At 41.9% G+C, this 15,335-nt stretch overlaps 1 protein-coding gene across 3 annotated transcripts in view; it reads left to right on the top strand.

The window, feature by feature from the left end:
• The first annotated feature begins 5,175 nt into the window (after nt 1–5,175).
• The window catches only part of rps6ka1 (ribosomal protein S6 kinase a, polypeptide 1), a 44,602-nt gene continuing 34,442 nt past the window's right edge, over nt 5,176–15,335 (top strand). For 2 of the 3 annotated variants that reach the window (XM_041060644.1, XM_041060640.1), the window contains exons 1-2: nt 5,176–5,859; nt 13,044–13,088. In XM_041060644.1, the coding sequence (XP_040916578.1) occupies nt 5,797–5,859; nt 13,044–13,088 (108 nt within the window). In that variant the 5' untranslated portion in view covers nt 5,176–5,796. The remainder of the gene's footprint in view (nt 5,860–13,043; nt 13,089–15,335) is intronic. The other variant, XM_041060646.1, reaches the window with a different exon arrangement.

Below are 15,335 nucleotides of genomic sequence, written 5' to 3'. Positions count from 1 at the left end.
TATATTTTGAGGTGAGCCGTGGTGATCTCTTGGTCTCTTGGGGAATTAAAAGCCTGAGACAGTGCTTCCGTATAATTCATTGGTATTTATTTTCTATCAGCACCTAATGTTATAATGCAGAGCAATAACTAGCTTGGGGTGGGGGGTTTCAAAGTTCTTATTATGTTGAATGATTTCCTCTATAAAATTCAATATTGAGTTCTTAAAGGAGACTATGAGTCATAACAACACTGTTGAACTCATGTGTGCAGTGGATCTGTTACATTTGAATCAGTGTGTGCTCCATTCATGCCTCTGATTTGATGTGTAGGTAGATTTTGCGAATGAACTGTACAACCTATGCTGTGAGCAACAAACCTGCTCTTGAATGTTCCCCCAGAGGCAAAGGGCAAGGCCTGATGAAAGGGCTATAGTCATGAAAGAGCTGCCCTCTGATATCTGGCACCCCCTGCTGTTATTCTCTTTGAACCAAGAGAAAGAGACAGAGGAAGGGGAAAAGTGGGATTTATGTGTCAGCAGGCGAAATGACACTGTGGCACTGCGTATGGTATATTTGCTTCATTTCAATAGCTTCAGATATTTAGCGAAAATCTGTTGGGCTGCGTACAAAAATCTATTCTTGTAACTTGTCTTTGTATATAAATGGTTATGTGAAATAGCATCCTTGTTAATAATTGCTTAAAATCCACACGGTTTCACTTCAAACATTTAGTCATGAATAGGTGTATATAAAATAAACTGCACTTTATTAATACTACGCTGAACCCCCAGAATGGAGCAGTGGAAACGAATTTTAGTCGGTGTGAATGTTCACTGAATCACTATTGATCCTGCTGAGTCAAGATGTTCTCTGCTGAAAGTGTGAGAGGAAAATAACTGAGCTTGAATGTAGGACATCAGTCCACAAGCCTGGCAAATCAAGACTGATCTTAGTTAATGGAAAACCTATATATTGCTACATTTTGCCCATTATGACTTAAAGGGTCCCACACGACCCTGTGCTTTTGTGTAGTATTCTGCAGTGGTTTTATTCTAGAGATAGCAGTACTGACGCAACGTTATGCTGCTCTTTTGCTTTCTTGTTTTCCAGCTGAAAAAACAACCGGTTTGAATCTGGACATACATATTAACTGGGAATGTTCGATGACATGTTGATGATGAGTTACTGTTGCTTGTTTGTCCTGAACTTGATCTCAGAGGCCGTGTGCTCGGCCCCTCCTTTTTGCCCAGCCCCAAATACCAGACACACAAATTCAAGCCTCGACATGCTGTTTTTGCTTGACAGCACACAGATTGCTACATGTGTGTTCATGGAGTCAGCAGATGCTGTTTTGCATTAGGAGCTGTTACTGTAAAACATAGTGTTTGTGACAAAGAAGAACAAAACTGTAAATAGCAGCTAACAATGGAAAACTGTTTCACACTGTACCTCTGCAGCCTGTCTTTGTTTCACTCCCCCTCCCTCTCTTTCCTTCTTCTATCGATCAGTATTACCCTCCAAGTCCATCTGCAGTCATTCTGTCCCATCAGCCATTTCTGTGACAAATGATATTTCCACTGCTGTTTGAAATACAATAACACTGTTTGTTCATCATCCCTGTATGGCACAGACCCAGAGTGAATTTTGAATCATTACAATATCATCTTCTCCTGCCATAGTCAGTCAGCAGAGACTGGATAATTGCCCTTTCTCCACTATTGAGCGGCTAATTAATTTGTTCTATGCTGCAGAACCACTGATGGCGTTGATCTTTGCACTGCAGACATGTGCTCATTCAGCTCGGCTACACAGGAATTATCATGAAAGGTCTGAAAGTGCTCTTGCTGAAACCCGATCCACCCAGACAATTAAATATAGAACTGAAATAAAGTCTACTAAGATGAAATTTACTGTATAAAACGCAAGTTGTTAGTAGGAATACCATACCCATTATCATTTGTTTCCTGTATTTATCCGCATGCCTTTAATGCTGGGATGTTTTTGTTTTTAAGTGGAGTCACTTCCTAGTGCTGGTGTTGCATCAACAAATTAATCCCTTGGATTAACTAAACATTTCGCTCAACACATAAACTATTTTAATCTTCTATAGATGCATTTCAGGTTTATTCATCCCGATAATGGTGCGTACGGAAGGGGAATTTTCTGGAATATCTTCATTTGGTGTGTGTGTCACAATCATTACAGCAAAGGTGGCCCCCACAGTTGATAGATATTCAGGGAGTGTTCATCTTGAATTAACTTACTTTCACTTGATATAGTAAATGTGTCACTTTTAAGAAAACAGTAGCAGGTGGTGAAAAAACATCAGGGGCAGAAATGAAATAAATTCAAACACTAAATTCACAGGACAAAGGAAAAGGAACATAGCTGCACAAATGGACACTGATTAAGAACACACACACGTCTATGGCAGTGTGATAAAGCCTGAATAAACTAATGGAGCAGATGAACTGTTGAAATGCTGTTTTAGCTGTCCTTTCACAATTGCACCTATTTGCATTTTAATCGCGCTGTTTACTGCTGTGTATAACTATATTGTATGATTCATTGTTTCTCCTTCTCTATACTCAACATCACTCTCCCTCTCCTCCACCTCTGTGTTTTCAGCTCAAACCGAGAATGAGGTTAAACAACAGTGTCGCATTTGCATCCGTTTGTGTGATTTGCAGGCTGTCGTCTGGGGGCTAAGTCTGCCATCTATTTTGTCACCACTCAGCTAACGTATCTGTTCGACAGGTCCTCAACAAACAGACTTCATTCACTCATTCTGCTTCAGTGCACCAACAAGTCAGGGTGGAATCTCAATTGCACATGCATGTCAAGCAGGACTGAGTCATATTTCCCATGATGCTTCATTCATAGCCAAAAGTGGGGGTGGGGTATCCCTGGAGTCTCTGTCACTGGACGGGAGACACCTCTGAGTCATCTCTGTCACCTGTGACGTCGCTGGAGCTTCATGAATAGAAGAAGAGGTTCCCTGCAGTCAGAGCAGCGATGTACTGTACAACTCATCAATATGACATCAATATGTCAACCAATGTCCACCTACCTTATGGCAGGTTGTCTGTTCTTACAAAAGGCTGTTTCCTTCCATCCTCTAGTGACCCACTTCTTATAATGTATTGATTTTTGGAAACCAGCGCTCCCCCGATTCCCAGGCCTCTTGACATGACTTTTCACCCTTCTAGATCATCTTTCTTTTTATTCATTCCCATAAACTGTCTTTATGACACCCTTAACTTTCACCACAGGATCAAACTGAGAATTTGGAATTCATCATTTCACACAGGAGGAGCCATAGAAACAGTGAGAAATGTCCTGCATCAATCTACTGTTATCCTTGGAGAGAAGAAGAGAGAGCGACGGTCATTCTGTACGTAATGGACAAAAAAAAAAAAGAAGAAAGGAGATGAGAAAAGAGATGAGAAGAGAATAAAAATGACCAACAGTCTGCTGCATGGCTACACTAAATGACAAACACCAATATAGCATTATGAGGTGCCATGAGTGTTCGCTTAGCAGCTGCTTATCCATCATAGAGACAAATCGATGGGTTAATGTGAGCTCTGTGATGGCGGTGACTTTGAATATTACATACAGCGTGAGAGTGATGGATAATCCTCCTAGGTGGCGTGATCTCACCTTCTGAAACACCCTTTCAGTAGGGTGGTATGGATTTGCCGCAAGATAAATTAGCTGCACATCGACCCTAAGTGCTTTCAATGGAAAAGCAACAGTTTCCTTTTTTACTCTCTCCACTGACTTTCTTCTCCTTGTTATGCGGAAACGGTGCCAACAAACATGGATTAACATGCATCTGTTGAGTCCATCTGTACATGTAGCATGACTTCAAAACCATGGATCTTATAGGAATGCTGCATGTGCAGAAATACTGGTGTATGATCTCCATAAAGTGTATGATCATACATTAATGACATTAATGTATGTCATTTGTGATCGTGTTGAAACTGCAGTAAACCTTCAGACATAAATGAATGAGACAGTTCTTCTGGAGAGAACAGACAAGGTGTTGCATGGTAACCGCTTGGATGCAAAGTCCAAAAGCCACAGATGTGTCAGGGACATGATATGCAATTACACAAGATGGGAGTTGTTTTCCTCTACAGATTCTATCTGTGAGTTTAAACTGCCACAAAGCTCAGACTGACATTGGCAGGTTGGTATAATAAGCAGGCTTTACCAAGGCAGCAGCAGCATTTTGCGGTTCTTAGACAACACATACATCAAAAGACAGGCACCAAACCATGAGCTCCATTTTCTATTCTGCTTAATTTTTTAATTTTTTTGTTTCCATGAATGCATCCTTCATCTTAATTTGAATTTTAAAAAAAATGTATCTGATCTGTCCATGGCGAGGCGGCTTGATGCTCACCAGTTGCCAATGGTAACCAAAAGCTGGCCAAGAGCAAAATCCACTCGGCAGTGAATGAAGCAGAGAAGTGTTGAGGGTGGAGGAGTGTTTTATATCACTGAAGATTACAAGGACCATTACAAGAGCAGTTGTCAATGAAAAGACAGCTGCATCAATGTAATGTCCGGACAGAATCAAACAGAACTGGTCACGACCCAAAATTCTAGTTTCTTCTAGTCTATTCTATTCTATACTTAAAATTTATTGTGTAATCTATTACGTAATTTTTTTTTTTTTTTTTTTTGCAACAGTATGTGTTGTTTAAAGCCTGTAGAGGAAGTGGTGATGTGGGTATAAAGGTAAGGTGCACTAAATATATTGTCATGAAATGAAAAATATGTAGTTGTTTGGGAAACGCAGTACTACTCTTGACATGAAGAGTCAGCTGCTTCATCGTGCCTGTTCCATTTTCTGTGATCGCTCTGAGTTTGCAGGAGATATTATGCAACCACATGTTTCTCCAGTGCTCTCTGGCTGCCACTGACGACTGACAGCTTTCTCTTTGAACGCAGAGTCTCCATGCTCCTCTGATGCACCTGCTGCACCACGAGTATACTACCAAATACTGGGCTTCAGCTTGCATTACGTAGTTGCAGTTCACCTCTCTCGCCAGATGATGGCGCGATCACACCTGGGCGGAACTAGTAGAAAAGGGGGCTGGATGTAATCCCGTTGGAGTCTGCCAATAACAGCTCGAGTTGGAGCCTGCTAGTACTACAGAGCCACACTGAGGTCTCTGCGGGCGTCGCACACTGTCGGGAACCAGGCGGACGGAGCGTAGTCTTCCCCTTTTTTTGCCCGGGAGAAATCACAAGCGCAGAGGGAAGAAGACGTTAAGATCTGACACGGCGTCGATCGCAAAGACACCACGGACCCTGGCTAATTCCATAAGAAGGCATTAGACTCCTGCACAGCCCTTATTAGAGGAGGCTGGATCGCACAGTTGGGCACTGCTCTGCTCCTCTGCTCTCCCGCTTGTCAAACCCAAATCCCGAGTAGCCAACGCGCGTACCTGAAAGGACGAGAGGGTTGGTTTTAGTCCGTGTGGCGTTTTTCAGTTGGATTATCACTTTCACCAAATACACACACAAGTGGGCAGACGACGCCGAAGTCAAATAAAGGGATTACAATTGTTTGTAAAGCTCTCGGTTGTGCTTGCAGCGGCAGCGTGCCCGTCATCTTCTGTGAGCACAGAGAAAAGTGCTGAGAAATCTGCTCTACCTGTACTTGGGACTGAGTAAGGAGCTTCTCAGCGAACTGCACTTGACAGGAGCAGCAGCAGCAGCAGCAGAAGAAGAAGATAAATCTTGGGAGACCGAATTCGTACTTGAGCGGCTGAGGGGAAACTGAAAATCCTGCGAAAATGCCTCTCGCACAGATCGCGGAGCCGTGGCCCACAATGGAACTAGTGCAGCTCGAAACAGAGGTAATGAGAGGTGAAATGTGTCCACACTGTTTTGCATGGATTGTTTGAGCGGCTTGCCCCCCAATTCAACTTGGTGTTAAGGTTCAGGTGAAATGAAAATGGCGAACAAGGTGTTAGTTAATTTTAACGAGCAGGAGTCTACCTCCAGTTTAAGGCGCTTGACTCCACTTTCTAGATGAGTGTCAGTGATTAAGAGTAAAGTTACTAAAAATGATTGAAAAGCTGCACCAGTGCTTTACTCTAGACTTTTGGCAGCACACACACACGGGGGAGAGGGGGGGGGGGAGACTTCATAAATAATTCGTAATGTATGTCCTGCGTTTTAAATGAGTGAGGAATTTTTAATCAGGGTAACTCCACATGTGATGAACAGGCTGTCCGTTTTCCAGAGGACATGTCAGTTTGCCATTTACATCCATCACTGATTCTCAGTTTGTTGGCAGCAGTCATGTTCAGGCCTGTTTATAGGCTGTGATTGGCCGCCTTTAAACAAAAGGGGGACGTTTCATCATTTCCCATCATTGGTTTTCAAAGAGCTCAAATTAGCAAGACTCCACTTTCTCCCCTTTAAAGCAACTCCCTTTCAAAGCTGAGACCTGCAGTGAAGACCGGTGTGTGATCTAAAGGCTCATCATCTGTCACTGCTGTCATCTGTAGTGTTTTCCAGTTCATTTTTCTGTGTAGGGACTTTTCATACATGGCATCACATAATAAGGGTAGAGATAGGACTTAAATTATCAGCCAACAGGCTAAAGCTAAGTGCATGTAAAGTTCAACATGTATCATCGTCGGTTTATTTTAGCGTCAATGGAGTTTTGTCTTTTATGTGGGCTTCAGAATGAGTTACTTTTTTCTTCTTTTCTTATTCTTGATCATGGTTTACAGTTTACACATGCTGGCAACTGCACCTGTGCCACCAGTACCAGCTGTATGTGTGTTTGTGTGTGTGTTTCCCCTACAGAGTTTTACTTACACAAACCAGATCTTGTCAGCAGTGTCCGATTACTATGATGACATTGTACAGTATGGATTCTCATAAAGATTGAACACATTACAATTTTCTGTTAACAAACCTCAGGAGACATTGAATTTAGGGTAAGAAAGAGAGAACAGTGGCCCTAATCTTGTCCAGACCTCTATTATTTTTATGCAGCATCATTATTCATGAACTCCTCAACTGCCTCTTGAACGGACTGGTTGCTTAGTGAATATGCATCTATCACATTATGGTTCTCATGAGCAGACACAGGACCTGTGGCACATTAGGATACAGTGGTTTAAAAAAAATCACTTATTGTTTTCCCTGTAATATAATACTTACAGGTTGTCCATCTGTACCAATTGGCTCTTTTGAATTATTCTGCCAATTAAGCAGGTGATGCGAATATATTTATTGATGAATAGCTCCGTGCACAATATTAAAAGGTGTCCTCAGTCAGCTACACGAGAGATGAGTCTGATTATGGATGAGGTTCATTTCTCGGCTTAGATAACCACGCTGATTCGATGGGATTAGAAATTTAATAAATGTAACACTAAGAAGAAAAAGATGCCCAGGAAATAATGATGTGCAAAAATTTGGGTGAAAAATGTTTTCAGTTATTCCCAGAAACTGAGCATGCTCATTAAACTTGAGACCTAATTGATGAAATGCTAAAGACAAGTTAATGAGTCTTGACTCATTAAGCCTTGCAATTAATCAGACAACCACTATCAAGGAGGGAGAAATTGTTGACTGTGCACTTAGACAGTTGTTATGAGTATTTAAAGTGGGCTTTGGCAGGTGGGGAACCCTAAGATAAGGTGGAGCGGTGTGTGAGTCACCCAGGGGTGTACAGAGAAAGTAATGCAACCTATGGCAGGGGGGTTGGTTGGGTCAGGTCGGTGAGGGTTGATTACATATGTGAGTGAGCGCAGTCCCTCAGGCACACGGAAAGGGCCTGTAAAAACACAATGGATTTTTTGATGCTCTAGCGGTCCACATTATGATGTGTGAAACTACCAATCAGACTTATTTACTTAATTGAAGGTGCCAGAATGCCGTTCTGGATCATTCCGGCCCACTTTATCCCCGGGTTGTTACAGTTAATTTTAGAGCAGAGACATTTCAGTGTTTTCACTGTGCATATGATGAATGAAAAACCTGCACATTAAGCAGAAAGAAGCACATCAGGTAATTCAGAAACAGTGTCATCCTGACATAGTTTGTACAGCAGACTCCACTATTTTCAGTATTCTGCGGCATGTGAGTTGGCTGAGTAGCATATCACAACTGAACAGATGGTGGTGCAAAGCCTGTGAAGAGTGCTAAGTTTAATACTGTAAAAATACCCTGCCTTTGCTATGTATAATGCTCACAACTCTTTGATAAACAAATTTGTGCAATTCATGCTAAAAATACAGTATATGCATAAATATCAGCCTATATATCATGAGATATATTTTTTTTCTCATATGTCAGTATCAGCCTCGAAATCCAGTATCTGTAATTAATTTGATCACACTAGTCATTGCCAGTCAGAGTGGGATCAGTGCCATTTATCTCTGTCACCAACCTACCAGCCAGCTGCACACTTTGGTTCCTGATGGCTGAGAGAGGGAGTCGGCTCAGGGCTCAGATTGATTGGGCATAAAGAGCAAGCGAGACTGGAGGCCATGCCAGCGAACATGTTGGGAGAGTCAAAAGGGAGGCAAACCAATGGGAGTCTAACATGTCATGTGGACAGATGGGACAGACAGAAAGACACACTTTTGACTGATTTGGAAAATAGAGGATGGAAAGGGGGAAACAAAAAAAAAAAATCACAGTATATCGTAAAAGCACCATGCTCATCTACATGAGTTTAAACACATGCAGCACAGAGTGATGCGCTATGATATGCCGGCTGATGGGGTGCCTGTTTCCCCATCACTCATTATTCGAGTGCTTCTGTTTGGAAGCAGAGACGGTGATATGAATGGAAATCAAACCAAACTGCCTTTTGTGCTTGAAGCGAAACGAGCAAGAAATTTGTTTGATGAAGTCCTTCTATTCATCACCAAACCACGTCTGTTGTGAATTAACTCATCCTCAATGAATCATCTCAGATAAAGGCACTTCAACAGATCATCCCCATCCTGTTGCTGCTGAGTCACTACCACCTTCATTGGTCACTGCCGTTACTAGGTTAAGGCAGGTCCTCCAAAAGATCTGAATCATGCTTCTCTCGGTATTTAGTTAAAACAGATTTCTACTACAGGTATACCAAATAGAGCCACATACCTTTGTTACTTTGGCTCATTTCATTAAATCACACATTTGTGAAAGTGTATTTGTATTAAAGAGTATTTGTCAAAGTATGAACTATTATGAAACAGTATTGCAGCTATACCATTATGCTGATAATGCAGAGGTACTCAAACTTACACTTACAAAATGTCCATGGTGTCAGAGGTCCAGGCGGGGGTGGATTAAGTGAGTGATATTTAGGTTCTAAAACCTCAAGAACTGTGTTTACAAAAACTCCAACATTTTCTCTATTAACGGAGGAATTGATACCTTAGTTGCGTAACCAAGTCCTTGAAGTTTGGCACAAAAGGTGTAATGACCCAGTGGAGACATACTGAAGTGTTTGCTAGGTAGTTTGCTGCTTGTTTTCCCACTGTGTTCATAGGTGAAAATGCTGATTATATTTCCTGCTCTTGTTGCAGCCTTGATTTGCCTATGTTTTTCTGCTCGTACAGTGGCTTGATAAAACTTATAGTTAAGTTTTGTGGTTCCTGCCTCTGGGGGGAGAGTTTTTTTTTTTGAAAATGGCAATGTTTGGTATCCACTCTTTGCACTGGTCCTTGTTTTATTGCATGTTATTTAGTTCTCCGTCTGGATTTAAATGTGTTTAAGTCTGGATCTGGACCCAGATCTGCCTACTGAGTATGTGGGGCTTCAAATCCTTCCAGTACTTTATAAAACCTTGTCATATTTCAAAAGGCAGAGCAAATTAAAAAAGGAAAAGTGTATGCATTCATACAGCAGGACTGCACAAGCCAGGATTTATAGAGCAGGACTGTACAAGCTTAGGCAGTGAAGGAGAGACTTGGTGCAGCTAGAGTTGAGTCTTTTTCTTCATTATGTAACGGGGACACTTAGAGGAGAAAGTAGGGTTGATAAGTGGAATGTTTGTTAGTCAGGTGTGGTCAGCAGTGTACACTTAAGCACTTGTGTAAGTGTGCATGCTCAGTTCACATTTATACTTTGCTCTGTGTGTGTGTGTGTACTTGCATGTTGGCTTAGCTGCAGCTAATCTGGGTGTGACCTGTAGAACACCTGGGCAGGGTTGTGTGAGCGGAGGAGGGCTGGGTGGGCATGTGATAACACAACCCTTGTCTTGATAGGTGCCCTGAGAAAGTGAGTTCTCATTCCTTTTGACTTTTAGAGTTAAACATTCATCTGCCAGTGAAGACAAGACCATATATTGTTCATCTACAGTCATACTTGTAGGCAGTGGTGCATATTTGAAACCTAATTTCTTCTCTCCGCACTTCTATGGATGCTGATTGTTAGGGTGAAACATTTTAGCACAGACCCAAAAAAAAAACAAAAAAAACAATAGAAATGGCTACTTTCATTTTCTGGCATTGACCAAAAGAGGACATTATAGTAATGTGACCTGCTGTCAGTACTCACTGGCAGGTTAGATTACAAGGAATATAGTCAGATTGGATTACAGACACCGACAAAGAATGGTAATTGTGTTTCTTAGTTGCCTAGTTACAGGCCAGCGCTGCTCTAATCACACTGTTAAAACACAGATTTATCTATCAAATACACACGCCACCAGTCCTCTTAGATTGTTTACTTTGTCTAATCATATAGGAGTCCTGTGAGAAATTAAAAATTCTCCTGTGTGGCTCTGGCTTGCTTAATAGATTGGTCTGTTTACAGTATCCTTGTGGTCTGTAAACTTCTGCTTGTGAACTTCTTTGCATCTTGTATAATATTTTTCTATGTCTGCATTTGCACATGCCCAGTATAATTTGTGTACTTCCTTACCATGTTTTCGATATCTCATTTGTTTATTAATGTGTTCGGCTTCGGTTATATTTATGTGGCTGTTTGTATGCATGTGTACGTTGCCTGTGCTCTCATTGAGGAAGCCCAGGGGAGGGGAAAGCACGATTAACTGGGCCACTTGGATCAGCCATGCAGAGCTAATGAGGTTGAAATGTGTTGAGCAGCAACGTAGGGAAGGCATTGCTGACCACACTCACACAAATTCAGACAGTTGCACTCACACAGGATTCCCACGCTTGGTCCTTTCCACACTGGGTTAACCAAAACCAACCGCATACTCCTCACTGAGGAAAGATAAGCGAAAGGAAAGAATTAGAAAGTGAAGTGGGAAGTGAGAACTCTGTCTCTTAAAGTGAGCTTAAATGTCTAGGAAGTTCATCACAGAAACACACGCTGCACTTCCTCTTGGTCTAAATTATCACTCCTAAAGCACATCTGTGCCTGACTTTGAACTGTACTTGGCCGCTTAATTGCTTCCATTTCTCCCATGCCACCTCACACTACACCTCTTGCAGCCTTTATGACGGGCATAGTTTGGCTAAATTAAATTGGCTCCCTTGAGATCATGATTAAAGTCCAACCAGATGAACTGTGGGTCTGTAAAAAATGCCCAGGGTTGTAGCACCCAACCAATTTATTGCTGTTGCTTGTTGTTAGAGTGAAACTCAAAGCAGAAAATAAGGAACTACTGTACATACACATGCCAAACACATCCAATCTTGCAGCGCAGACAAGAATGTGTTATGAGGTATTACAATTTTTCTTTTTTCTCTGTTGTCACTGCCTGAGTCTCTACACACTCTATACCCTTTTATTTAAGAGTTTGATTGTTAAAGACACTGCTTGTCTTTGTGTTGACTACATGTTTTATTTTGTGCTGTATAAAGGAAGAGGAAGGGGGAAGAGGCCAGGGAGGAAGTGAGCAACCCCAAGCTTGCCCCTCTCTAATAGGAAAACAAAGCAAGAAGCGGAAACAGGGGGGAGTTATTTAAACTATTCTCACACTTGACCAGAATACTTGACTCTGGGCCCAGAAGTTTTTCTTTGATTGCTGGAAGGGGGCTGGTTATCAGCAGAGATTTATTTTCACATTCGTCAGTGGTGCACGACTACATAATCAGAGGAGCACGCCACCAGTTTCACATGCCACAGTTAATTTACTAGTCGCAGTTGGAAGGTTAGTTGCATTATGGGAACTGTACGATCCTATGTTTTCAAAAAAATTTGACCCATACTAAATACTAAATCCGTGTGTCTGGGTCTCAACTTTTTTCTTTTCTTTCTTTTTTTTTGGAATCAGTCTCTCCAGACTTTATGGAAGTGCAGTACTAAATTGCTGGGACACCACTTTAACATCACACATTTTAGACACCATTTCTTGGCAGAAAGTGGAAGCTAAGAGACACTTATAATTTTCTTACAGGTTCCACTTATGGGATGCAAACAGAAAAAAAATCAGACTCCTATCAGGATTAGTCCTTGCTAAATGTATAAATGCCATGGGTTCTGCTGGACAGCCCATCTTACTGATGTTTTGTTTTTGCTCCAGTGCCTGTCTGGCCCCTGTAGACTACACATGGGCAATAGCAAGTGATTCTAATTTGACTCGACATCATAATGGCCCCTGCTTTTTAAAAATTACATCAAAGGTATCTCCCCAAATCACCTCTATCCTCTGTTTATCATTCTCCTTGTTCTTTAGCTTTGTGTGCGTGAGATACGCATCTAATCATCTAATCGGAATGAAATCCCACTGTTATGTTCGAAGTTAGCCACCCACTTCTGCCGTGTGAACAACATGTTGATTTTCTGAATCGCCTTTGGCAAGCTATTGTTTTACAAATAACAATGATTACCCTTTTCAGCGAGACTTACCTACTGGGGAACGGATGAAGGATGTGCATTTGTGTGTCAGCCTTAGATTATTAGGTTTGCCAGCGGAGGAGCAAAGTGCTGGATACAATGGACTGTTGCCACCCACACAGTCTTGCAACTATTCTCTTGCATTTCTCTCTTCCTCTCTTTCACACACACACACACACACACACACACACACACACACACATGCACATACGCACATATGATAGATTTGCTGTCACACACTGACTGATTCTCACATCTGTTTTTTTGACAGAATGGGCAGAGCACTGCTGAGGATGGAGTCACGCCTGCTGTCAAGGTACGTGGCCTCTCTGGAACATATAAACACAAATGCAAAATCACATATACACACACACCCACACACACACACACACACACACACACACACTAATGTGACTCATACATATTCATGCAGCCTAACATCCAATAAATTAGACTAAGGACTTGGACACAACTCTTGTGTAGAATTCTTGGCTTTGGTTTGTGCTTTTCTTTTAGCTCTTCTTCTGTGAATCTTAATTTTGAGCCGTTCCCATCTCTTTTGGAGAAGGAGAAGAAAGCCGTCATGCTCTGTCACGTCCGTGCTCGTGAATATGTGACTGTGCGTTGATTTATTCATTTAGCAATTGCATTGACAGCCCTCAGAGGGCATTAGCTAGCTGTTTAATGTGTTGAAGACTGTCTGAGCGAGGCTGATGGAGCAGTCCGGGCTGCTATGTATAGTGATGTCACTGGGTCAGTAATATAGGGCCTTTGTGTTACACATCCTGAGTGTCCTCATTTGTCCTGCTAACGTGTTAACACGTCATACAGAGTTGACTACACACAAACTTGAAAACAGAAACACACACTCAGTGAAAACCATTGAGTCAGGCCTTTCCTGCCTTCTGGCTGGCCTTTACGCTTTATTGTCCAGCCCTGAAACGTGATCCTGTTTCCTCCTCTAGACTATTACTCTCAAACCATGTCGCCGAGTACAAAGAAATCTTCCTTCTTGCTCAGCCTCTTTTTTTTTTTTCCTGTCCTCGCTCTCGAGGGGGAGAGGCTGTGAAGAGCATGTCGTCTTTTCTTTCACTTCAGAACAATGTGCTGTGACTGAGGGAGAGCTGAGTGCGCTGGATGTAAAAGAGGGTTTTCAGTCAAAGGAGTCAGCACACAGGAGCCGCGCTGGTCAGGGCCATTAACGTTTTATAGTGAGAAAAAAAGACACAAGCTTTTTAGCATTGACAGTGGTGGGACTGGGTGACGTTTACTGAGATGGCTTATAATGATGTCGGCAGTGGAACATCGCGATTGTAGAGGGGTGGGCTCAGCATCATGACAACTGTAAGCTGTCGTAGAATGTAGTTAAGAAAATGCATTTTCAGAATAAAAAAAGCAACTGATTTTATTATTATTATTATTATTATTATTATGGGTAGTATGGTTGACATCATGATATCGCAATATTAATAAGGATATTTTCCACATGATTTGGCAAATGTATGCAAAAATCACATAAAATACTCAAAACCAGAAAATAGTTACAGCTTGGTCTGAGTGTTGGACAATTTTTTTTCTATCTGTACAATTCAATACCACTGCTAAGTTTTCCTGATATTTTAAGGAACCAGACATTCTGTGTGCCGCATGAAAAAGGCATGAAAAACAAAGTTAGCCACCTTTCATGACTGAATAAATGCAGCTGATAATGGAAACAGAATTTCATACTGGCACTAAAACTGGATCAGTCACATCATTTCAGATACCTGATCCGTGTAATTGGTGTGTCTCTTATCATACCATCGCAGTATGACTCTGCTACAAGTCGATAATATTTAATTATGGCTCAGGCCTGGGCAGCATTGTGATCATGTACATTACATGTTGTGTTAATTGATTGGGGAGTATTTCAGTAATCTGATCATTTATGTAATCTTGTTAATTAGGACGACGGCCTCCAAGCAGGCTGGTGTGTCTGGGAGTCTACAGGAGTGGTAACTTGTGTTTCTCAAAAGAGGTGGGCAGACAGCATGAGACAGGATAATACAGTAATGGACTCTGACTTGAATATGATGAGAATAAGTCAGCAGTCTTTAAATTACCTCTTCATATGTGTGTGTGTGTGTGTGTGTGTGTGTGTGTGTGTGTGTGTGTGTATATATATATATATATATATATATACACACACACACACACACACACTCGTCTCTCTCTCTCTCTCTCTCTCTCTCTCACTCTGAGATCATGGTTGTTGACATGGATGGGGGTAGACCTCGTCCCTAGACCGCTCTGGCATCAGGCAGGCAGGGCAGTCGTAACCCGGCTGTACAGCGATCGATGCCGAGCTGCTGTTTAAATGCTGGGAATCTGATAATGGCTGCTGTTATCTACTCTAGCCATGGGAGTTACCTGGCTCCAGCAGCCCTAATGGGAGGAACAGAGAGTGAGAGAGGGGGGAGGGGATGAAGGTAACAGTTGAGACCATGGGGGGGGGGGGGTGGTTGAGGAGTATCAGCCCTTGCTAACTGATGCTAATGTTAAAACCTGAAATAGGCTTTAAAAT

Source organism: Toxotes jaculatrix, chromosome 17 (assembly GCF_017976425.1).
Source record: "Toxotes jaculatrix isolate fToxJac2 chromosome 17, fToxJac2.pri, whole genome shotgun sequence".
Taxonomy (NCBI): Eukaryota; Metazoa; Chordata; class Actinopteri; family Toxotidae; genus Toxotes; species Toxotes jaculatrix.
The sequence above is the reverse complement of the archived record's forward strand: the minus strand, read 5'-3'. Positions and strand labels throughout refer to the sequence as shown.